The following is a 27,131-nucleotide window of genomic DNA, read 5'->3' on the forward strand; positions in this document are numbered from 1 at the left end:
AGGAGCGCAGCATTTACGCGGAGCATGACGCCGAAACCACATCTCCTGAGAGCTGAGAAAGTTTTGGTCAGAGCAGTTCATTCCTCTCGTTATCTTTAGTTGGGCCTTTGACTCTGAAACAGTTTTTTTGGTGCTAAATGAGAAGAAGACAGAGGCGCAGGAGCATCCAGTGATACGCGGGGCACGATGGAGAGCAAGGGACTCCTCCGCTGTAAGATCGTGGTGGTCGGGGACGTGGAGTGTGGCAAGACGGCTCTGCTTCACGTTTTTGCCAAAGACTCGTACCCAGAGGTAAGACTGATTTAATGAAATAAAAATGAAAGGTTTAATGAAATAAATACCAAAGTCAAGCAGAAGAGTGTGACTGAGCGGGATGGACGTGACTCAGAATTTAGCCGTCAGTTCTGCAGAAACTTAAACCTGTTCTTGAGTCACGCACAAGACTGTTTATTTATAACTTTTATCTTATATCTGACCAAGAATATTCACAAATGCAAATGTAACAGATGCTTTTTTTTGTAGATGTAGCGCAAAATCCAGACGCGTCACAAAACATTCATCAACATCATTATTACTGGAATAATAGAAGTTCCAACATTTACAGAGTGTGACCAAACACAGATGCACCCAACTGCTTCCATGTATTAAATTAGACTTTATTAAAAAAAAAAAAAAGGCTAACTACAGTATATTATGCACAAGAATCGTGGATGCTGTAAAACCAGAGGAATTAAATGGACTGAGAATGTCATGAACAGTTAAAAAAAGCAGAAATGTTGTATCTTGAACTAAATATTTGAATTTGGAAATGAGTCAAAGCTCTGAAATGGCCTCATCATCTTTCTTTCAGAATTATGTGCCCACTGTGTTTGAAAACTACACGGCCAGTTTTGAGATTGACAAGCAGAGGATTGAGCTCAACATGTGGGATACTTCAGGTAAGAAGAGGATTTGTTTTATGCGCTTGGGATTATTATGCCAGAGGTTGGGATATTACTCAATTTAGCTGGCTCCCGAACAGCACAGCACCACAGCAAGGGGCCGGGGCCAAAAAACTGTGTGAATGATCTGTTTGGACAATGTGTGTGTTGTGTTAAGATTCAAAGTGTGTCCAAGGAAGTATTTTTCTACGCCTCGTTTTACGTACTGGACATTTAGAGGTAAAAACGTAATATTTGCTGCTTGCGTTGAGAAGTTGTCAGTATTGAAAGTCATTGCATTTGATCAAATTTGACATGTGGTTACCATTATTACTTCAATTAATTACAAACACAGTGTAAATGAGAGAAAAGTGTCACTCTTTAAATCCTGAATCACACTATGACTGGTCATGTGTCTATACCGTATTTTCCGGACTGTAAGTCGCACTGGAGTATAAGTCGCACCAGCCAAAAAATGCATGATAGGGAAGAAAAAAACATATATAAGTTGCACTGGAGTATGAAATGCGGTTGCAAATGTGAAAATAACAAATAAAATCACATATAAGTTGCTCCGGAGTATATGTATATAAGTATAAATATAAGTATAAGTCGCACCCCGGCCAAAACTATGAAAAAAGGTGCGACTTATAGTCCGGAAAATATGGTACTTTCTCTACACGTTCACTCTTGACTGTATAATTTTCAATCGTCATTTTAATCATAACATAAATTACTTATTTGGTTTATTTCATAATTGATCAGCCCCATGTCCAAACTTTAAGGTGTCAAAGTGTCAAACTATGTAGGTCTGGGCAATAAAAATCCAACCTTTTGCTTGTGACGATCTGCTATTTTGGTGATATCGTGATTGACAATTTTACCCTTTAATGCAGCTCTGTGCTTGCCAAAAAACACTTTTTCCACCCACACGTCCTTTTTTTGGCATATCATTTACCCCTTATATCAAAGACAGCGTACCTAAATTGTGTGTTCTTTCTATAGAAGTAACTATGAACGCCCCTCACACGTCTGGCATTAAAATAGACACGGTATTGTACATTGTCTTCCCTAAAGTAGCAATTTATGTAGAGTTACTGTAACCTACCTGCGTTGCACCAATGAAATTTCCCCATGTGGGACAATAAAGGAATATCTTATCTTATCTTATCTTAACCGCGGTGGCCAAACATGTCGAGCCAGATCCTGCTCATTTTTTGCCCAGGTCAAAGTCAACGAAGAGTGCAAACACACACGTTGGGTAAGTAAACTAAAAAGCTGACTTTCTAGAGTTGACATAGAAGATCCTATAGACAAACAGAGTATATTTTGGCCTCACTTGTATTCATAAACACACCGTCAAATGTTGCAGCTGATAATATTGTGAGAAAAGCAGTCCACTTTCCCATAGCTTGAGTGTAGCAGCTTATACCGTGTAGCTTGCTGTACCCAATAATTGAATCACCCGGGAGTGACATTTTTCTTTCTTTAGTTCTCACATTTCAACATGAACAAGCTTTCTTCTCTTCTAAGCCTATGGGCATTTTTCACCTTTTAGTTCCTCTTACATAACCACATAAAGCCCAATATCAAACAAGCGTGGCTTTATTGCACACCCTATAGCGGAGCGCAGACAGGACCAGCTTGACTAGACCGAGATTAGGTGCTTAAGCCTCAGAGGGTGCTTTGGGTGCGGGTCTGGGCGAGGCCTCGCTCAGCACCCGTTCAAAGTGTTGGGTGCGTGCTTTTCTCACAGTGGGTAACTATTACATTAGGGCAAAATCCAAACAGTCATTTCTGCCCAATGCACGACAGGGCCTGATTCTTCAGGTGGAAACCAGCACTTATTACGTTCCTACGCAGGAGACGGGAGGTGTATTCTGGGCCGAGCAGGTGTGGATGTGTCATTGGAAATTTGATAGAAGCCCGGGGAAGTTTTATGAATGGAAATATTGCAATAATAATAATAACTGAAGGATTAAGTCAGTTCGGAAATGATTAATGTGTTTCATGTCAGTCGCCGACAAAAGCATTTAAAGGTAAACTGTGTAACTTTTCTGATGTGTACGGAACCTGTTTGTCTCCATTGTGGATTTGGAACTTGCCTATCTCCATGGAGACGAGCAGGTGGCACCTCTGGATCAAGCTACAGGTCAGATTTGCGGAGAGGCGACCACGTAGAGAGTGAGAATGCTGAATTTTGTATTGTTTTTGATGAAATAAAAACACTTAATTAAAAGAGACACGTTTAATGTCACACTGTGGAAAGTGACATAGTACATCTTTAATTTAGAGTTTTTAGATAATGCTGGGTTAATAGTTTATAGATTTTCTGGTGTGGATAGATAATAGAATGTATATTATTGTTTTCTGAAATGAATAATCAAGGTGAACATCTGTGTTTTGTTGTAGCGTTCTGTTTTTTTTAATTAAAATAACTTGAAATATGACTCAGAACTCTTAAACTCACTGCTATTTCACTCTTTTAAAGCAGAAAATAGAACAATATTGCTACTGAAACCAAACATTTTGCATAAAGATTGCCATAATGGTAGAATGCGCCCTTTTTGATGGTGCTGGTTGTACATTTTTCTGCTCGATGTGGCGTATACTTCTCTTTTCCCCCCTATTAGTCAGCGTGGGACAAAATCCTCCTCCAAAATGAAGCAAACGCAATCTTAAGGTGAAAACTTCATGTCTGTTGATCCATGTTCTGACCTGATCTTGCTGTGAGCTGAAAACAAAAGTCGTGCCTTGGAGCATCCCTGGAGCTATTCTGGGCCTCTCTTGGGACAGGTGCACACGAGTCCACCCACAATCCCCTCTGTTACTTCTCCTTTTTCTCCCTCCTTGAGTTAAAAACCAGCGCTGTGGATTACTGTGGCACTTTCACGGTTGCGTGCAGAGTCGTATGTACCGAGTGTGTGTACATTTGCTGCATTTACATAATCTGGGTTTGGTCTGAGTGAGTGGAGACGAGTGTGGACACGCGTGAGAGGGACCATTTGTTGTTAGCGTGTCGATGGTATAGAATGTGTGAGTCAGTGTGGCAGCAGGTGAACCCGAACGGCGGAAGTCAAGCTGTGGCTGACAGAAGGGTTATATAATGGCAAAACAACATAGATTTTTGTCATTATTTCTTTACGGTTGTCAAGCCTTTTATATTGACCGAACTGAACTTACTGAACACCAAGGGATTTAACTTGAAATACTTAAGATTAGAGGTGGGAAATATATCAACATTTAGACTATATTGTGAATGTTGTTTTAAAGATATGCTTGATTTAAAAGTCAAGTGTATCGTTGAGTAAAAATGCTGCAAGAGATGATTTTTTTAAAAGAAAAAAAAAAGCGAAACGGTGATATTTCTGTGATTCTACACACGTTTCACATTTGTTTGTTAATGAAACCTCAACCAAGACGTTTAAAGACATGTTTTAACACATTTCTGTTGAATATCTGGATATCTGGTCACTCCACCACAAAAATCAAGACCTATTTTGGTATAAAAAGCCTGGAAAAACAACTTGATAAGATGTGATAGTATTGTTATGGTCCAGTTAAGGAGACGGTCAGGACGAGCCTCGGAGCTGCCCATTCGTTGTAAGGAAAGTCAGTGGATTTAATTAACAGGACGCTGGCTGTGTGACCGACCACTTGCCCCCTGTCTGTTTCGCTCTCCATCTCGCTCCGCCACCCGCCGCCCTCTAACCGCTTGCCTCTCCGCCTCTTGTCCTTACATGCCCATGCACACGCTCCCTGCATCCTATTTACACAAGGATTTTGAAGTAATGTCACTTTTTATTTTTCCGCATTAACCCCCTTGTTTTCTTTCATATGGTGTCCTAGCAGAGCCACAGGGGTTTTCAGATTATTCTTTGTTCACACATGTGAAATGGAATTGTGCAGAGGTGTTATTTCAGCTAGAAGTTTGTCAAATTACAACTAGTACATCTTCTTCACTAACGTATAAATCAGATGTGAGAATGAGAGATTGGTTGGGGTCAGATAGAGGTCATTGGCAAAGATTAGCTGCCACATCTACATCAGTCAGCCCCATGGCAGTTGTAAATGGTTACAACTGTAGCTTATATCACCAAGTTTGCTTGGTGAACAAATAGTGCGATGTTAAGTGTTTTCAGTGTCCAAAACATGATATACAAATATAATGGATTTAATTATACATTTTCCTGTATTCCTGTAATTTTCTGATTTAGCCAGGCGATTTTAAACCAGATGCCCCTTATTAAATTGGCTTAGGACCAGCACAAAAAGCTCAGCTTGTTTAAAAAATCTGTCTTGATTTTGAGGAAACTCAATACCAATTCTGACATCCCACAATGATAGAGTGAAAGTGCCAATGTAACTATGGTTCTATGTATCCCAATGTGCAAAGATGATCATTTAATGCTTGAAGCACCTCTGGCTGTGGGACTCTCTCGCTCTCTTTTTTTTTCAATAATAGAATGTTACACAAACACATAATAATAGTTATTTCAATGTTATTACAGGATAGTTCTGATATAGGTCAAAACTATAATAAAACTGTTAAGAAAGGTCACCTGGTCAAATGAGTATTTAGTTTTGCTTTTAGTTTAGTATCAATCAACAACCCTAAACTCTTTACACATACATCAGTTTATCATCACATTGGACATGTGTGGACATATTAAACACGTGAGACACTTCCACTGCAGTGGAGTCACTGTTTGGGGCAGGTGTAATGTTGACAATGGAGGGACGGGTGCCACTCTTTGTCCTGTTTCAGCTGACACAGAGGCTTTGGCTGCGACTGGAAAAGGCAGTTTGTAAACTATGTGCACCTCATCACAGAAATATGCTTTGAAGTTATTACTGCAAACTTGATTTATGGCTCCTATATCAACAATGAAAGACTATTATAATGCAGTTTAAAACTCCATTTGGCCTGACACAAAAAGATGTTGATGTTTGTATTGTTATTGTAACTGTGCGGGTTTAAAGAGACAAAGTGCCATTTAGGTTCAAAACATAAATTTCCTCCAACTGATCAAGAGCTGGGAATTGTAATTTAAAAGATCACAATATTCTGAACGCTCTGTTTTTCATTCTTCTTTGGCAAAAAATATCAAAGTAGAAAAGTTGAACACATTGAAAGAAAACAAAGCCCATTGAGTTAGGAATAATTCAATAGAAGATTTTTCCAGAATTATGGTAACATTAGACTCAACAGCGCTCAAACAGGAAATGCCCTCATTTAAGTCTATGGACGGTGCAAGGCAATAGATCTGAGGTAGATTAAGAGGCATTAGCATTTAAAAGAGGCTCTTATGTCAAATTCCAAAGTAAAATTGCTGTGCAGACCTACAGATATCCTACAGACAATTGTGAATCACCACTGGATCAGTTCATCCTCAATAAAACCAAGACATTTCCATTGCACAGATCATAAAGCTACAATCTCTGTCCTCCTTTGCACCACGGCACTTCCCCTTATATCCACTTAAAGTCTCATCACCGGTTCATATCCTTCTGCTGGAGGTCAGGAGCCCCTCTGGATTGGGTCAAAGCCCTCTCAGCACTCCTCCTCGTGATTAGCTTAGCCTAGCATTTTCCAACCGCTGCCTCTATCCGTCTTAATGTTCCCCACCTTCACTTCTCTCTCAATCTATTTCTCATTCCCAGCAGTAATCCCATAATGCTCGGTGCATCTGCAATCCAGCCCCAGAAAACACATATATGGCTTGCTCTCATCCAAGCAAACACAACTGTGACCATAACAAGAGTCAATTTGCCTGTCGACTGATCTGTGTCTGGCGAATGGAGTCAAATGTTGCAGCTAAATGTTGTTCCAGTGAAGACTTATGTCACTTTATCTTCTGTTTGAATGTTTAGATTGGACTGATACACTAAAGAGTAAGAACTGAGAGAAAGAACGCAGTTGAAGCAATTTAATGTTAAAAGCAAGATGGTCTGAGTTTGGTTAGGGTTATGTTTTGAATATAGGATGTCATTTAAGTTGTTTATCATGTTTATCACAGTTCTCTTTCTGTGATTGACCCATAGTGGCTGGAATTTGTCTTTTTTTTAAAATCCTGTGTTTTGTTATGGTTGGATTCTAAGCTCAATTGTTTTCAACTCAGCAATTACAAAAACAAGCTATTTGCCTGCAGCAAAGTTGGCTAATATCACCAAAGCCAAACCAACGCCTTGTCAGAGCAGTAGAGACGAGTTAAACTGCAGGACCGACCTGCAGAGTCACACCTCAAACAGGAGGAATGTTCCAGACCTGATTAGGCCCCAAGGCTCATCCTAATAACTTCAAAAATATATCTGCCAACAAATTTAAGAATGGTAACACAATCGCTGAAAGACATGTACGGATTAAAATTTCTATATTATCTGTGTCTTTAATAATAACATTTCACTGATTGATTTAAAAGAGTTTTATGTTGCAGTTCTGGCGATATTTTATGGCATAGTATTAGATTTTTACCCATTAACTGGCCCAAATTTTCTGAATAATTTTGCATTGACAAACAGCACATTGTTATTGTAATACTAATATTGTGTTTTAAAATCTCTGTTCATTCCTGACCCGCTGCGATAGTTACAAGCCACACTGACTTCTGGAGTTTCAGTCCATCGTCGAATGAAACAGAGGATTACATTGAACAGTGAATTATTTCATTGGCCAGGGGATAACGAGTGTGTAATCCCATCCGTTCACAGGACATACTGTATTATAATACCACCAATATAATACCGTAAGTCACATAAAAATGTTAAGTACCATGTAGCCAACTGTAAAATATAGGTTTGATTTGTAAGGCAAAATGAAAACATGAGCAAAAGTGAATCTTCATAAGCTACATTTGTGCATTTGCAATTTTGTTAAAGTTACAATATCTACATTACGTTTTGTATTGTTGTAATAGTAATTGTTTGTATTCTGTTTTCTGCTTTTCTTGTTGAGGTAAAATTGTTAGGGAGATTGGCAATATTTAGCTTTCCCCAAAAAAACCTATGTCTATATAATTAAACTCTATATATATAAACTCTATATGTTATTTTCATCCTGAGCCACTCGTTCGCCTCAAGCTACATCTTGAACACCTAAATCATGACTCGTCTTTGGACATGTCCTGACAAGTTTCCAAAACAAAATAACATCCGCACCAAATCAGCACTTTCCAATCCTCCAAAACACATTATTCATTCATGAGCGCTTTTATGACCTATGCACTCTCTGGGTCCTTGAAAGCACCATCTAGATTTGTAAAACAACATCTGGATCTTTTTTGTACGGGCTTCAAATATGAACCAAAGAATGAATAAATGGGATTTGAAGCTGTTGCAGGTTACTCTGCGCCGGCAGCACCTGTTTGGGACTGAATATAAATAGCATGTTGTGGTATAAGTGATGATATGGTCCAATGGAGCTAAGTCTGGTAATAGATCATATACAGGTGCAAAGGAGCAAAGGATTGTGGAACTGTTGTGCATTTCAGCAAATTCTTTCAATTTAACTTTTTGCCTTTTGAGAAGAACAAATCAACTTATACTGAGTTAAGTTTTAATCAAGATGGCCATATAATTTTTGCTTGGGACAGTCACAACAAACATGTTGATTGTAACACATGTTGGCATTCTTTAGTCCATAATGAGAGGGTTTCATCAGGTAGGACATCTGTTGTAAAAAGAACATTATTTTCTAGCTCTCCATCTTACCCTGTTCTATTCGTGCTGTCTGTCATTATTAGAGACTATAGAAAATCAATGGTTTGTAAGTGTGTCCAGTCACAGGGGACAGTCTCTGGGCATCAGCTGCCTGCTCAAGACTCACTCTCCCAAATAACACTCAAACCACTCTTAAATAGGACATCAGAGTGAGCTTAGACTGGCATCACAACAAGGGCTGCAGTATAGTCGAATTTAACTTCATGCACATCACATAATGTATACAATTGTGTAAGTAGACCCAAGTACACTGCCTGTCGCCACTTGGATTCAACTAGCAATAACAGCAGGTTCGAGCCTCCTACTGGAGAACTGCTTGTGATAAAATGTAAATATATGATTATATTTGTGTGTTAAAAGTTATCTGCATCATTAGCCTGGGGGGAGGGAAAGGCATGTATTTCTAATAACATGTGTGAAGATGTTGTAGAAGCAGCCGTGAGGAATGTTCCTCCCATCCTGGGGACCAGATGGGTAGAACATTCACCAAGGTTTTTATCTCTAAAGATAATACCAAAGAGTCGTAAAAGACAAGTGCCTTGATGTGAAGCTGACCAATGAGAAATGTGACCCGCCTCCTTTTTATGTATGATTTTAATAAAATGACTTGTAAGAGGGAGGAACGCTGAGAGTGATTTTGGAAAGTCGTTCAGGTTGCTTACAACATCTTGACTCGGCTAAGCCTTCCTCTCCCTTGCAAGCCACACAAAAGACTGACGTTTCTGTGTCGTTTAATATTCTAAGTTGAATTATGTTCTCTGACTGTTAAGTAATAGCATTGATTCATGTGTAATTTCTTGACACTGCTGCATGGAGATGATCTTTCAGCTGCAACACGGTATTTAATCCCAACTGATGCAGTGAGTGAATCATTTCTGAAACCACAATGTGGAAAGACAAATCCCGTGGTCATGGGAAAGATGTCTGTGTGTTTGAGAAGGGTCAAATCATTGGCATCAAGCAGAGGAAACATCTAAGGAGAAGCAGAAACTCATGTACTACAGATCTGAACCTCAGTGAGAGCTGGAGAAGGCTTTGTGCAGTGGTCACTCTCTCACATCATCAATACAAGATCAATTAGTGATGAATAATGCAACACTGGATGGAAATAAATCTTTTTTTTTTTTGACAGCCAGTGTATTAGCAGTGACATGTAATTGTACTTAAAGCCCCAGTACGCAACGTTATAATCAAAAACATTAGGGTTTTTTGTTCATTTTAGTGTATTCAAGGTCAATGTCTCTTTTAATGCCTTTACATAGTAAAGGCAGTTTCTTATTTACTGAAATGTAACACTTCACGACAAAAGCGGTCAGTCAAGTAAAAAGTCAAATGGACAAGTGTTAAAATATTCCCCTGAACGTTATATCGAGGGCACTTTTATATCTTTTTCCTATTTTCTTTTCACACATAAGCATTTGTTTGTGTTGTAGTGCATGATGTTTCCTGTGGTTAAAGTGATGCGGCCCTTGCTGAAGTTGACGGCACATAAACTCTCCACGGGAGCGCTCAGTGTGGAGGAGAGAGGGGCCCATATGTCTGTTTGTCATTAATCTGGAGCAGTGCTGATTTCACTCAAAACTCTGAACCCACTCTGAGTCACAAATATGCACCACACCAGGCAAAATAGCACTCAGCTTGTCTTGTGCTTTGTCTGCTTTCTTGTAACATTTTCCTATTTCTCCTACCCAGTCTGTTTTTGCCCTTCCAAAGTGGCGACTGCGGAGGATTTGAGATGATTTGTAGGGTTTTAAAATAGACACGTAATTAGATAACTTAAACTAGAGTATGTTTAAATAGTCATTCAAGTACCACCACGTAAGATAACATTATGATTTTCCAAGTACCACCAGATCTAAAGCTGGAACTGGGGTAAATATGCCTAAAATGTATCTTAACTGGGACAAAACCAACTAAATCTACTTAGCTGTGCATATGACTGAAAGGATTTTTCTTTGCACTATTCTCTTTTATGACTTAAATTGTTTTTAATTAGTTCATTTTATTGTATTTCTGTTTCTGTAATTTCTTTGTGATTTGAATGCATTCATTTTCCCTGCACTTTGATTGCCTTGTGTATGAAATGTACTCTACAAATAAACTTGCCTTGCCTAAATAATAATTAAAATAGAGGAGGGCAAAAACATTGGTAGATTTGGCTAAAACTAATTTTAAAAAGAACTACAAACACACACACGCAAACAAAACACTGAATTACATTTAATAATCAAGGATCTAAGTTGGTCTTTCATTATTTTGTTCGTGAACCCTTTATATTTGACCACTGAAACAAAAGTATGAACTTTCCAGGAAGTCTCAGTAGTAATAATAGTGATATTAGTAGCAATATATTCAGCTGTACTAATACTAATAACAACACACCAGTGACAAAACATATATTAGGGAATTTGGATCAGCAGAAGCAACTCAAAGTGATGTGAGTGATAGTATCAACAGAAATAGAAATGGCAGCATCAAAAGACGCTTCTACTTTTACTGCTATGAGAAAAGTAACAATTGTTTCGGTAGCTTACTGCTTTATTACGCATTTCTCTGAAGCTGCTGAGGAGAGCGACAGGAGGAAATCAGGCTCTCTTGTCGCAGCGTTGATCAGAGTATTGTGTTCAGTGGCACCGGCTCAGTTTCTGCTGCAGGATATTATGTGTCATTCACAAATCTGCATAACAACGAGCTGCTCCTGTCTCCGTCACCGTGAAAGTGGACAATCATGAAAAAGTGGCTATATATATATATATAAAAGAGTTTCATATTGATCGTGAGCTAAATATTATTTACACGATGCTATATATTTGGTTTTCAGAATGAATTGATTTATTTGTGTATGTTCATCTAGCAAATAAGGTTCAGAGAGATAATAATTCCATCAATACATTTCAACAAAGAGAAGACGTGTAAACTTTTCCAGCTTTACTTTTTTAAAATTGAGCATAAAAGCTGGACTTCTGACCAAGATGGCACTGGCGGTGGTCCCTTTTTGCTAAATGCCACAGCTAATTCTGAAGATATAGCCTCAATTGGTGGAACAGGATCCATTGAGGGATGGTTGGTTCAAAAATAAAATAAAAATCCTTCAGCATCCAGACAGCCTAAGTTGACAGAATAAAAGCGTATATGTATTTTATGTAGAATACTAATAATTCTTACTACATTCCCCTGCACATTTGTAGTAGCAGTGTTAGTAGCAGTAGTAGTCTTAGTAAGTATAGCAGTAGAAAGATAAGATAAGATAAGCTATTCCTTTATTGTCCACACATGGGGAGATTTCATTGTTGCAACGCAGGTAGATACAGAGGAAAAGGACAGATAACTTATAGGAAGTTTAAAAAACACTCTTAATAGAAGAACTCTTATAAACAAAAACTCCTATAGACAAAACCTCTCATTTCCTAATAAGGAATGGAAGGGAAAAATAATTAAAGTTAAAAATAAAATATAAAATAAAATAAAAACAGTAGTAGTGGTGTTAGTAATAGGAATAATATGGAGTAGTAGTATGATTAGTTGTATACATGATTCAGTAGCTGCAATATGTTTTTTATTCTTATCTGCCCAGTCAAACCAGGACACTTCCAGAGCATATTTGTTATTCTCTGGCCTATATCCTCCCTGTAGGTGCTGTTTGCACATGCTGGGCCTCTGCGTCAGTGGACCACATCTGAATGACAGCACGATACTCGTTCAGTTCACAGTCAGACAGAGCCACGTCCCTCTCAGCACGAGTCACTGCTCCAAACTCTGCAGGAGCCCGAGCTTATATGAGGAGGTGGGATTAAAAAGACTCACAAAATAAACCTTCTGTCCGTCACATAAGAGTTGTTGAGGTTTTGACAATAACAGATACAAATTTAACATAGATAACTGGAAAGCAGTGATAATATAGGGTTTGGGGTTGTCGCAGTAGTGCTTAATTTGTAAAACAGCAGTTACTGGAGTACTTTTGGACAGGTGTCATCTGTTATGTATGTCGATGGTTCTCTTTTCACACCAAGTACCACCTAAGATAATATTTAGCTTTTCAAATACCACCAAACCTAAACCTAAATCAGGGTTAAACATGGTCAAAACTCAGATCAAACCATGTCTAAAATGAGATTAAACAATGGATAAGGTAGTCCTCATGACTTAAATTATGTTTTTAATGAACATATGGACATAGTACTGAGTATTAGTAGCAGCGGTGGTAGAAGTACGGTATAGTAGAAGTATAGTAGAAGTATCTGTGTAGACCCTATTCGTAAGCATGAAACTATATTATTGCTATTATTACTATTTCTATGCAGGGTACAAAGCGTGGTAATTCAAGTTCATCCTTTCTACATAAATTATCTTAATTAATAAGTAGCAGCTTCAATGAGTGATGTTGTGGTACGGCATATTTTGGTTAAAAATCTCTTACACGTGCAATTCTAATCCTAATACTTTACATCGCTTCTCTCTTCAGTGCTGAGAACAGGAGGAGACATATTCCCTAACAAATCAAATGACAAAATGTATCTGGCTACTTGAACAACTATTAATCACATAGCTGGTTGAAATGATACTCGCAGACTACATCGTCACAGTATTTGTATTAATTTCCTTGAAGGTCTGACAGATACAAGGACGCGACACCGAGGCTTATTGGGCCTTATCAGTCACTTCACAGCTTTGAGTCGGGCCTCTCCAAAATACACTGTGTCTGTATTATAATGAGTTTTACAAGTAGGAAAGGCTCTTATCTATGGACAACGCATTCGGATTAGTATTATTTCAACTAATGAAGAGGACTGTAGATAATAGATGGTTTCGTAATTAAGAGACGTGCCTAAGGGGTTCATTTAAACAGCTCTTATCAGGATACTTCTTAATAAGACTGTATCAACCCTTTAGGAAGAGGGACAGAAGTGGTGAAAGAAGCAGAAGTGATGCATGATGGGAGGGTTTACAGCCAGACAATGACGGTAGTATCTATGGGGCAGATGTCATTGAATGGAGTAATGACAATGCCAGAATGAGAATACTTATTGAGAATGAGAATACCAATGAAGTCATCAATATACTATATGAAATTACTAAACCAAAAACATAAAAATTCCCCTTTAGAATCCGCTGAAGATTATTTGCTCAATTTTATTCTCAAAAAGGTACCATAACTTCACTCAGGATTTATTTAAATAGTAGAATTGCTCAACGTTTCTCTTGTAAATAAGTAAATTATACTTTTCCCCCAGTAAAAACAGTACTTTGTGACACTAATCAGAACATTACACGCTGCCTTCAACTAATTAGAAAACATTGTATCTTTGGTAAACTTGTACGAAAGAGCCATTTGTGTGCATCACTCTTTGACACTTGGCTGTGCGAAGGTGGTCCACCCTGTTTCACTTTTCCATCTGAAACAGCACAGAAAGGCCAAAACAATGTATATATGTAAATACTAGCGATGTACCAGAGGGTTTGGGAGCTCTAGGTAGTTGTTAGACAGATTTACAGTTCCTCTTGTCATGGTTTGAAAGTCATGTACCCCAGCTTCAAACATGCATATTTAATTAGCCAATCTCTCTCTACAGAACTCAAAACACATGATTTCAGATAGTATTGATCCACAAAGCTCCTCCTTTAGTGCTTGACTAACTCCTTTAGCATGTTTGATAATAAGCACAACAGTCATAATAATTGTTTTTTTTTCATTAAATCCATGATATACAATAGCCTGTAATGTTCTCCTTATTAAAGATGTGATGCAAAATGTCAACCAATTATTACATTTTACTCAAACATAATTGGATCAATGTTTTCCAAATGCCACTGCTTCTGTCGTTACAAATGGCCCAATAAATACTGTACTTTATCAGATTGTTGAGGTTTCCGACAGAGACGGACGGCCTACAGTCAGCAGCAACAGTCTTCTCATGTGGGGCATCATACTACGGGTCCCCAGGAGGGTCAAAAAAAGCCCTTAGATCAATATACATTAGAGCGTGCTCCAGTGGATTGGCAGACATGATGGAAGCAGAATGTGCATTGTGGACGTTTGGAGAGGGTTGAGTGAACATGGCTGATACTCACGGACTTAATAATGATTATGTCTGCGATAATGTGGGGAAATGTCTACATTGACATGACAGGCGGGCCGCTGTTCTTTGACAGCTATTGATTTTGAACATACAGAGAAAAACTAAGGATTGACTTTAGATTAGCCTTTGAGCATTATTTGAGCGTTAAAATGGAAGATAGAAGATAAAATATGTCAAAATGTCTTCAAGTGAGCACAAAAGGATGGAGAACTCTTTATTGTTGAACATTTTTGATGGCTTTATATCGGCGTTAAATGGTGGTGGATAGATTCATCAGAGAAACGTTGTGCTGTTTTGTGCATTCACTTAAGGAGCATAGTTGGGATTTGTTTTTGTTCACTTGCAATGGCGATAAACTTTTTCTGATTGTGAAAATGTTATTTGTTATAATGCTAAAACTCATTAACCCCTTTCTTTTCATGTCGTTTGTTTGGAAATGACCGCTCAATTAGTGGAATAAGTGACACTATTCTCTATTTGAAATTTCTTAGAACTTTCTAGACTCTATCTTATGGGAGGAGGCCAAATGAACAGAAAAACTGCACACATGTATTTAACTATATTTTCCTGTTCAAAAAGGTGTATAATGTAACCATTCTAGTGGGGAGTCCACTGCCTGCTTGTCTCCATGGAGATGAGATTGCTTTCCTTATTTATATATCTTATTTATATTGCAATTAATCAGTTTTTTGTCTCCTTGAAAAACATTGCATTCTTACTATGAGCGTGCAGATCTGACCTGTAACTAACTACAGCCGACTCACCTTGTCTACTTGGAGATAGATACATTTTAATACCACAAGCAGACAGCGGACCGTCCAACACAAAAGTTACATAGGTCAACTGTCATCATCTTGAATATAACTGCAATACACACTGTACTTTTGATAAAGATGCCACAGTTGTAACTTCATTTGGAATGCTTTTGGTTCACAACATCTTTCATCTTCTTTGCATAAATAGAAATAGTAGTGGCTATAGTGCCTCATTTTGCTTCTATAGAGAGCAAAGCTGACTATTTCCAGCTAAATAAATAACATTTCTGCCATTCTAACTGGTGTTAATGACATGACTTACTTATGTGCAGGCTGATATCACTTTTCACACCACACAGCCTGTACCATATTGAATATATAGGGCCTCATTGCCGGTCCATCATGTTGCGTAATGGCTTTAGTGTCGGTGGAGCACACCTGCAGCCGCAGCACATGTTACAGACGTGTGTGTCACCCGGCTAAAATAACAGGGGCCATATTAACTATAATTTGTGCTACACGCTGTCACAGTCCAGCCCTAAGGCCAAATGGTCAAAAATGTCACTCAAATGCCAACACCGTTTTTATCCCTGACCAGTAGCACTCTGCCTCTAAAAATGCAGATATTAAGCAAACTATTTTACATTTTGTTTTTGTGATATTTATACTACCCTTGTCTGCTAAAATAATACATATTTAGAATTTAAATAATTGTTGTTAAATGAAAAAAATAAAATCACCAATTATTATACATGGAATAAATGCAGAATACTGGTTTAGTTAGACGCCATTTGAAGTTGGAAAACCATTGTTGGACAACCAAGTTATGAATGGATCAATAAAAAAAAACACATTATTAAGATTTATTCATTGCTATAGTGAAACATGAAGGTTATTTTTACTCAATAAAAAGAGCATTTAGCCCTAAACAACAACATTTTTGAGTTTGGGAGTTCAGGAAATATATTCTTAAAGTGTGAGAACTAGGTTTTTCAACATTTTCTTAATTTTCTGTAAATATTTTGTAAATGTCGCGTAAAACTATCAAAGAATTCTACACTGCACTGTATATCTGCCTCAGACTCAAGCACCATTATAAAATAGTATTGGGCAATATAGAATGAGAAGTTGTACAAGATTTCATTTGCGGAGTTGCATTGTAAGCACTTTCCCTGGTCTATGTAGTCTAAAGCGATATGCAGAGTCATATGTTTTGGTTTGGCTATCTAAAGAAGCAGTGCGCGTGTTGCTGTGTGAAATAACAAGTGATGGATTTCCCTTTTCGCTTGTGCAGGTAGAACTGAGCATTAAGTCAGAAACTAAGATGTCAGATGTCACATTCACCAACATTAAATAACCATACTTTTTATGAAATGGTTAAATTGATGCTAGTTTAATCCTAGAGGTGGACGATAAATCAAAATTGAGATAATATCGTGGATGTTGTTCTGAAGTTATGCAAATTGTGAATATCAAGTCGTTTTTGGTAAAAAATGCTGCAAAAAGAGCTAATTTAAAATAAAAAACATAAAAAAGTTATGTTGTAAATGTTCAAATAAAGGTATGTGGTGATATTTTTGCACTTTTGTGATAAATTTGATATACATTTCCCGCTTGTCTGATAATTAAACCTTAAACCTCATCTATTACATTTAAAGACATGTTTTAACACATTTCTGTTGGATTGACATAAAAATATAGATACAGATATACTTTTTTGTCGATATTGCTCACCCCTTTTAAATTAATCCTGATGAAGACTTAACGTGGTCATGTTCTAATCCCGAATTAGTCATGGTCAAATCCAGGTTAAATTTCGGTTTTGATCCCACTTAAAAATTCAGATTAAACTGGGGCTGAATTTGGAACTAATCCTAGACTAGACCAGGACTAAACCAGGACTAAACCAGGATTACAAAAAAACTAAACGTCTTTAACTGGGTTTAAATGGGCTCAAACAAGTGTCAATGCTCCCTTAACCAAGACCGAAACGGGACTCAACCATTCTTCATCTAAAATGTATTTTCCACAAGACTAAAACGTACATAAAATAACTATAAATAAACACATCTACAATTACTGACAGAAAAGTTTTCTACAGATGCAACAATTTACTGGGCTCACTTTAGGCTATAACTTTCTCATCTCATTGTCAGTCATTACAGAGCTCTTGAGCCGTAATAACTATGATTTTATATAATTACAATGAACTTCACTCTTCTGCTGTGGACAACGAGTGGGTGTAAACTAAACTAAACTGATGGACGTGTGACAGTGATGAATGCTGGACACAAAATGGCACCTGGGATTTCAGAATGGCATGCGCGTATTCTTCCGTGGGGTCCGGTGGATGAATGGGACATTGTGACCCGGGACAGGGGACGCATTCCTGACCAGAGGGGAACAACACCAGCAGCTTTTGTCACAGCAGGGGCGACTAAACAATAATGTGTTCAACCATAGAACAAATATGACAATACTGTGCCTCCGTGGAAAGGATGGGCAGTATCATGTGCATTTGGAGTTTTCTAGTATCGTGGTAGAAAATGTTAACTCTGAATAGCACATATAGAACATAGAGTTGGCCGTTTTGTCAAGGCAGAGCAATAAAATACTGTAGGTAGAGGTACAATGTTTTTCTTTTACAATTTTGAAGCATAATTATCAGCAATAGAGCTCAGGATTGTGTCGTCACACCTCAAATTGTTTTTTTGATACTGTACAAAACTATATGATGTTCTGTCTGAAATTAGTCGATGTTTATTTATTGACTAACCTTTATTTTACTTTTTAAAAAACACATTGAGATCAAAACCTCTTTTTCAAAAGCAACCATTATCAAGGTTAAAATAAAGCAGCACTTAAATCATATGAACATTTTAAAAAGCTGAGGGAGCAGTATAAGAGACCTTATTGAGACCCTTTTCTTTACGCCTTTATTTTGTCATAGTTTACAGTGTACTATAATTATGTTACACCGTATCGTTGAAACAAATTCTTGTTTATAAATTTGGCAGAAAATAAAAACATTTCTGATATGATTTTCATAGAATTTTCTGTTTACGTGACTTATTGTAGCTAATTTGGCTCATTTTTTTTTCTTTGAACGTTGGTTTGGCAAATGAATCTCAACACTTTTGTACTAGAACTAAATATATGTCCAGAAAACAATATAAATATTCAAAATACTAATTTCAAGTCACTCTATCCAGGTATAGTTACTCTTTTATTTGGTGGTTTTCAGAATGCAGTCACTTTCCTAAAGTAGAAGGAACACATTGCAGTGTTTGATCACATAATTTAGGCTTTGAAATGCACAGACTTTGTAAGAAAAATAGAACACTTCTTTTTCATGTGCGATTTCCCCTTCTATATTTAGTGATAAACAAATGCTTAACAAACGCCGTTTTTTACACTACAATATTATACAACTCAACATGAAAGTATTCAAAGTATTCGGATGCAATGCAGGTATTGAGTATTTTGTAACCAAATAAAAAAATGTAAATATTCTTCCCAACACTGTCACTGGACATATTGCACTGTGGCCAGGAAAATTGCAGATTTGCCAAAAACGGTTGCTTTTAGATGTCGATCCAGAGCTCTCAAGGGACCAGCAACATCAGATTTAACAGCAAAGCATTCTGGGATTGGTGGTTAGACTTTATTATGAGGTTCACGTTCACACAACTGTTTGAAATATTTGACAATGGCTAAATTACCTTATACCTTATTAACAAAAGTAGTAGTAGTAGTAGTAGTAGTAGTAGTAGTAGTAGTAGTAGTAGTAGTAGTAGTAGTAGTAGTAGTAGTAGGTGTAGTAGTAGTAGTAGTAGTAGTAGTAGTAGTAGGTGTAGTAGTAGTAGGTGTAGGTGTAGGTGTAGTAGTAGTAGTAGGTGTAGTAGTAGTAGTAGTAGTAGGTGTAGTAGGTGTAGTAGTAGTAGTAGTAGTAGTAGTAGTAGTAGTAGTAGTAGGTGTAGGTGTAATAGGTGTAGTAGTAGTAGTAGGTGTAGTAGTAGTAGTAGTAGTAGTAGGTGTAGTAGGTGTAGTAGTAGGTGTAGTAGGTGTAGTAGGTGTAGTAGGTGTAGTAGTAGTAGTAGTAGTAGTAGTAGTAGTAGTAGTGGTAGTAGTAGTAGTAGTAGTATCTCCCAACATAATCCACTATTGAGGGGGAATCACATCTCTAGAAATAAAAAGTAAATAGCTCACATGTGACCAATCTGGGAACGCCACATGAGCCCGGCAGTGGATAATGGTCCAATCTTTATCGTCTGACCGGCTGATCTCATGTTGAATTCGCTTTGGGGAATAAGTGGTGCGATCACAACAGAAATGCAGATGTATTTCTCTGTGTGGTGCACTGCTTCATCAGCACCCTGGATAGCTCTAGTCAATCCCACTCTTTTCCCTTCTGCGCCATTATCTATCTCCGACTGTTATAGGTTTTCCCTGTTGTTTATGGAAAATGTATTTCAGCAATTATTTCTACTTGAACACACACACAAATTACATTAAGCGTATTGCCTTTATTATGTTTTTGTGATGCATATCTACAGTATACAGTACCCAAGGGCAGCTTTGACTTTAATTGTTTGCATAATGTAATAAATGCTTGTTTTCATGTTAGTATGTCCTTATGCCATTTATTTGTCATACCAATGAGAAACATGTGCCAGTCAACATTTGTACTAAAATCAGAATACTATCCCTGGGGAGCGAGGAAATGGGAAATAAATAGTCATTTTGTAAACAGTGCTCTTATTATTGCATGGTGTGAACATTTGAAAAAGACACAAAATAAAGAACACTGTAACCGTTTAGAACTGCTGCTTTAATGTCTGCAGTCCTCCTGATTGAACAATGCTCAGTTTAGTCCACAGATTACGGCACAAATCATTTCAGAAACGGTATGAATGAAAACACTATTATTGTTATATTTACAGTATTTTTTCCTGCACAGGTTCAGCGTACTATGATAATGTGAGACCACTGGCATACCCTGACTCCGATGCCGTCCTCATCTGCTTCGACATCAGCCGTCCTGAGACTTTGGACAGTGTGCTCAAAAAGGTCAGTATCACATTAACAAAAGCGAGAACGTAACCTTTTATAATATCAAGACTTTTTTAAATTATTTTTTGACTTGTTAACGCTTGTTAAACGCTCTGCCTTTCACTGGCTATAGGTCATGTATTCAGCTGCGATGTGATGTACCTTACTCCAAGTTCCAAGTTTGAAGTTTGGAATCTATAGTTACTGCAGTGTTTAACATTTTAGCCTCTTTTTTTGGAAGGATCAATCTTAATTAATGGCTTAATGGATGTTTTTTTAGTTCTTGGCACAGAAGGGATACATTTTTTTGCTTACTGGCTACTAGGGCTGGGCAATCTAGAAAAATATATATATTAAAAAATGTCAATGATTTACAATTCGATTTTGGTCTTGTATTGTAATGGTTTTATGAACATAAACTATACAGACTTTTAATTTGTGCCATTAAGCACAAATAATAATCACATTTCTTACTCCAAAGTCCGACTTCTGCTCCAAACCACATGTTTTGACCTATTTTTTACTGGCAGAGGATTGTCTTTGGACTCTTGATTAAAAAAAACCTCCCAAATAATTTACGATTTCACATGACTTTGATTAATTGCCCCTCCTTACTACTGGCAACCATGGTTAGTCTTTTTCACAAGTTATTAGCCCATAAGGGTTTTAATTAACTGGTTGTTCTAATTAATTATATCTTATTGTTATATTTTACAAAGCTATACATTTTTGTTAAAAGGGGTTTTACCTCTGGACAGGAACAGAGTGTTACATCTACCAGCATTTGGCTTATTGTCTAGTGTAGTTGTTGCCAATGAAGGAAGAAAGTGAAGTGTTAAATGTGGTGATTCTGATAAATAAGTGAGGTTATCTTTGGTTAACATTAACAATTGAATTTTATGTATTTAATTTTATGTGCTCAAAACTCATTCTAAAAAGTCAGTTTTCCCAGACTGAGGCTCAGGTTTTCTCACAGGTTTCCTTAAGGCGACGCCCACTCTTCTTAGCACGACTTGCATTCCTTCAGTCAGCACTCACCGCTGCATTATCCACAGACAAAACCCACTTGTCCATTATAGTGGTCCTTCTCACAGCTCCAGGGGTCCACTCCAAAGGCCACCTTGACCTTTGCCCTTACTACATGGCCTTATCATTAACACTGAATATGTATTGATCCACAATGGCATGCCCAGGATGCCACAGTGACATGTGGAGGGTCACTCTCTATTCAATGTATTGATATCTTTATTTTCTCAAGCATCCCTCTGTTTGAAACTGGTCAGTGGTATGTTTATTGTATGGTCTGGTTAATGATGCTGTTTAGATTTACTTCACATTTTACTGGCAGTTTTAAAACAATTTTATGAATTTAACCAACAATATAATTTAAACACCATTAGGTTTATTAAAGTGAAATGTTTGTACTTTAATGGAAAATATCTTGTAGGAAAAGATGTGTTTAATATGGTGGTGCTGGGACTTTTTTTTTAAAGTACATCATGTATTATAATCAACATTAACTTAATTTAGCAGTACTATCGGCTTAAATTCTCTTGCTAAAAGTTGCCCTTTATGATTGGACCTTATACCTCATGCTGAAGTAGAACACCTTACTTGCTTCTGTTTGTTCAAACTCTCTTCAAATACTCTTTCCAATCCCCGGCTCCTAAAGCTTCTCTCTCATCTTGCATTATCCGACCAAAATCATTCTGTCCAAACCCTTTTGAAATAAACTATCAAGTGGTTTTAAATTGAAGCTTATGAAGAGGCCAGCACTAAAACCTTCAGAGCACATAGACCTCCAATATCCTCAAGTTCCCATGATAGTTTTTGTTAAAATGCGTCGGCGCACTATATAATGTTGCAGCGATTGACAAAACTGATATAGATTTTCTCAGGGCCAATTATGACAAACCAGCTCATGAATAATTGACATATTGTGAAGTTTCCTTTTGAAACGTTCACAAAAGAACAAGAAGTGAAATATGAATGTCACTCAATAACATTCTATTGTGAACATACATCCATTTTAAGGTTTTAAGTTCTAAATATAAATGTCTCACCATTTCCAATCAAATCGAAATGGTTTTGTGTATAATACTGAGCAAATGTACAAGGCTACAGTGTCTGTCAGATGAACCATAATGAAAAGCAAAGCTGCATTGACAACAATAGCAGTGAAAGCATTGAAAAGACGTCTTTGTATTAAAATAAATGGAGATGTTTGTTTTGAACAAAGAAAATAAAGATTCTATGGTAGGATTGTACTGGTGCTGTTCAGGGGAAAGACAAAAGGGCAGAAACTAAAACCAATAGAATATTCACACAACAACCAATGTATTATTTACATATAATTAACAGTGTTTGAACTGTAATTGGTTATGACACTGTAAAGAAAAAATATATTTCACTATTTCGCCTTTATGCCAAATCTTTGAAAACTATTAGGGTTTTATTTGTCTCCAAGATTTATGATCTTAAACTCCACACTTTTAATAGATTTGTACTAAATGTCTTTATGTTTAATGCTTTCCTTGACGCAGCCAAAGCAACAAATGGACCTTGTAGTGGTCTCTTTATGTCATATAGCTTAAAAGGAAATTAATTGGTTCTTGTGGATGGTTTTGCAACAACTGTGGTGCCACAAAACTATACATGAAACTGCAATAGATAATCAGAATATTTATGTTCTTTTTTAGAAAATCAGGATTTTTAAGCAGTATATGTGACAATGGCAACTTAAGTAACCAGCTATATTGTATTTCATGCATTGGATTATTCTGCATTATTAATACATTTTTATTTAAAATGTAACATAATTTAAAATGCATACATTTTTCCTACAATGTCTTACAGTGGCAGGGTGAGACCCAGGAGTTCTGCCCCAACGCCAAAATCGTGCTGGTGGGCTGTAAACTGGACATGAGGACGGACATAAGTGTCATGCGGGAGTTAGCCAAGCATCGGCTCATCCCTGTCACCCACGAGCAGGTGAGACTACCATCCTCCCCCCACCCAACCATCACCCCCACCATCACCCCAACTTCACCCAACCGTCACCCCCACCATCAACCCAACTTCACCCAGCATCACCCAACAAACACCCAACCATCGGCCAACTATGACCCAACTATCACCCAACATCACATAACCATCCGCCAACAATAGCCCAACCATACCCCCATCATTACCCAACCATCCCCCCAACATTACCCAACCATCACCTCCACCATCACCCCAACATCACCCAACATAACCCAACAAACACCCAACCATCGGCCAACTATCACCCAACATCCCACAACCATCACACAACAATCCCCCAACTATAGCCCAACCATCCCCCCAACCTTACCCAACAATCACCCAACATTACCCAACAATGACCCAGCCATCATCGAAACATCACCAAACTATCACTTGGCATCACCCAACGTCACCGATCTTCACCCAACATCACCCAGTCCGTGGTTAAATGAGCTCGTCCTTCTGTGGACTGTATAAATTTGCAAATACCTTCTTCTTCTGCATCCAAACATTAGCATATGACAACGACAGTAGTGATTTGTATTTACTTTCAGCCAAACAATGCAAATGACTCACTATCATGGCTAAAGTGACAGCTATTGTTAGCACTAAGCAAACACGTCATTTCAAATATGGAAACATACGAGTAGCACAGAGAGAGAGAGGAAAAAACAAACAGCAGGAAATCAGATAACACAATTGTTTTGTTTGTGTCTTGGCACGCCGAAGAAGCAACACATGCATTTTAATAGGGAATATTCATGCTTATTTTAATTTTCTATGTCATCTTGGCAGCCTATTGTCAACAAATTATTAGTTTTGTACAACCAGGGCAAAGCCAAAGCAATTATCTTGATTGGCCTGTCTGTAATAAGATCACAATTGCTCCATTATGAATTAGTTTGCAAGTTTGATGATTCTGTTATTCATTTGAAAGTTTGTTGGGATCCAAATAATTACACAAGACGTTAAGTCAATAGTGAAATTATGAAGGAAGACAAAAGAGGACGTATTTAAGTTAAGTTGGTGATGATTTGCTGCTTTGTGTTTTGAAAAGAACACATCATTTCAATATATTTTGTAAACCACCCCCTCCCTTTCTATAAAAAGCCTCCAGCATTACCACAGCCCTGCCAGTAGAGTATACTTAATAGTCCCATTAACAAAAGGGTCATAAAGGGTGAGCAGACATTATTACAGACTCATCCAACAGTGTAGAACAATACCATCTACTCTGCTGCGGAGGAAAACGGTGGTTATAAAGGCTTTAAAACAGTTATTCTTGGCAAGACAATCTGAAGTCGCTGTAATGAATGTTATTTAAAAGGCTACAAAGCCGGGAGCATTACATTTCAGCCACTTGACCGACTGATGAGGTCCGAAGGGGAGTGAGGTCACCAGAGTGGAGCTGATGGACCACTGCCGATCCCCGTGGCGCTGCCCAGTCATCTTTGGACGTTAAAATAACCATTAGAGAAAAGGGGGAAGTGGCATTACTGTAGATGCAACCGGGCAGATTTCTTTGAACGCTGCAATAAGAAAGCGTCACGTCGGGTTCTAATCATGTGGTAACGATCACTTCTGTGGCGTTGGCTACTCACAGGCAGTGATGTGCCTCATTTCATTTTGGACTCAAAATCTTGACTATCTCATTCACTTAAGATGACACTCCTGCCTTCCGGGCGCTGAAGGTTGTTTTAGATTTGGCCGTCAACTCTTGAGACGTGCTTGGGTTAGGGTAAAAACAATAATAATCGAAACCCAGATGCTAATCGATACTGAAACCAGAATGACCAGAATTTTAAAAAGTATTGATGCTGTAAAATTGTAAAACTGAACCTTTTCGGAATAGTTTTAGTCATGGTCTTGAACACGGTATAAATAATATGAGACCACATTAAGAAACTTCAATGACGTGTATTATTTGAATTTTAAAAAGTGTTTTAATCGTCATAGTGCTATCAAAATCACTATCAAGTATTTACTTGATATTGGAATAGAATATAATTTATTTGTATCGTGACAACACTAGTCTGGGTGTGTAATAGCCAAATGTTTAATGAATGTTGCCAGGTTTATTAGCACATAGCTGTCATTGGACACTCTCAACACGCCATAGTAATGAAAAGAGTAAAAGTTACCAATGGCAATTCTTTGTGCCAGTTCCATGCCTGGATAAATCGAGATCAAACTGTGTAAAACCAGTGGCAGCAGAAGGAAGATGCGAAAAGACAAAAGTAGAGCTCTGCACAAAACCGGTGCATATAAGTGAAAAACAGTATGTACTTTCAAATAACACACTGAACACAGAACTATTCAATAGGGTCATTAAAAGATGCTATAAACAGGCTTTCCGCACTTCAACAGCATTTAACATTGAGTGCAGCAGCTCTTATCACCTCTCCACATGACTAGTCTGCTTTCGGACCGAACAAACAAGTCTAATTTTGTCCTTGTTTATGTTCTAAGGGCACTGGCCTAGCGCGGCAGATTGGTGCGGTGGCCTACGCAGAGTGCACCTCCAAGTACTCGGAGAACAGCGTCCGGGATGTGTTCCACGTCACCACTTTGGCCTCGGTGCACCGGATCCACCGCACCCCGATCAAACGTACAGCGTCCCGCAAAGGAGGGGTCAAACTGGTGTCCCAGCAACCGTCCCGGACTGAGATAGTACACGAGCACCCCCCTCCCGTCAGGAAGGACCGGGCCAAAAGCTGTATTATCATGTAGCAAGGACCGGCAAACCTGAACAAAACAAGAAATGCACAAAATATGGACTCGGATTCTTGTCATTGGTTTGCACTGTATAAAGAACAATGCAATGGGAATGAATGCTTTTCAATGGACTACTATGGAGGTAGTGTTTGTCCATACTTAGCTGTTTGTTTAATTTTCTCAGTGGCTTTATCAATGGAGGATGAGAACGGTTATAGTAGAACACTGTTAAAAGGCTTTTACTTGAAGAAAATCATGTTACAAAAGTGGTGGTTCTCAACTGGGCTGGACAGATCAGCCATAACATTATGACCACCAACGGGACAAGACCACATATATCTTCATCATGGCCCCTGTTAGTGAGTGAGGTACAATAGAGAGTAGTTCTTAAAGAGAACAACTGGGAACATGGACAAGAATAAGTCATTGGGACCATCTTACTTTGAGGCAGTAGATCTAATATTTTGTCGAAGCCATAACCCCCATTATCCATGACTTTGAGGACCTAACAAACCAGTTGAGAACCATTACTCAAACAATGATACTTGCGATGGAGATAAAATATAAACTAGATGATGAGATTATTTACGGGGCTGTGACGGCAGAGCTTGACTTGGCCTCTATTGTTGTATTTTATTTTGAAAATCTGTTCCAAGCACAAAAAGATGCACGGAAAAGACTCAAAACAATAAATAAAAGCTGTCCATAACTACGTGGGCAGAGATGGCACTAATTTCTTAAATAACAACTGCTTTTACATTCAGTGTTGTGGAAATGTTCATTCATGATCTGCACTGGGGAAGATTAAGAGTGTTACTGTACATGTGCTAATTAAATAAAACAAATTACAACTGTGTAATAACTGC

At 37.9% G+C, this 27,131-nt stretch overlaps 1 protein-coding gene across 1 annotated transcript; it reads left to right on the top strand.

The window, feature by feature from the left end:
* On the top strand, positions 1–27,131 carry LOC140369089 (rho-related GTP-binding protein RhoN-like). Its single transcript, XM_072456332.1, has 5 exons — positions 1–291; positions 851–938; positions 20,432–20,541; positions 23,380–23,514; positions 26,020–27,131. The coding sequence occupies exons 1-5, from the start codon at positions 187–189 to the stop codon at positions 26,278–26,280; spliced, it is 699 nt and encodes a 232-aa protein (XP_072312433.1). The 5' UTR covers positions 1–186; the 3' UTR covers positions 26,281–27,131.

The sequence above is a fragment of the Eucyclogobius newberryi genome, unplaced genomic scaffold (genome assembly GCF_026437365.1).
Source record: "Eucyclogobius newberryi isolate DKJ021-1_F unplaced genomic scaffold, fEucNew1.0.hap1 SCAF_20, whole genome shotgun sequence".
In the NCBI taxonomy this organism is placed as follows: Eukaryota; Metazoa; Chordata; class Actinopteri; order Gobiiformes; family Gobiidae; genus Eucyclogobius; species Eucyclogobius newberryi.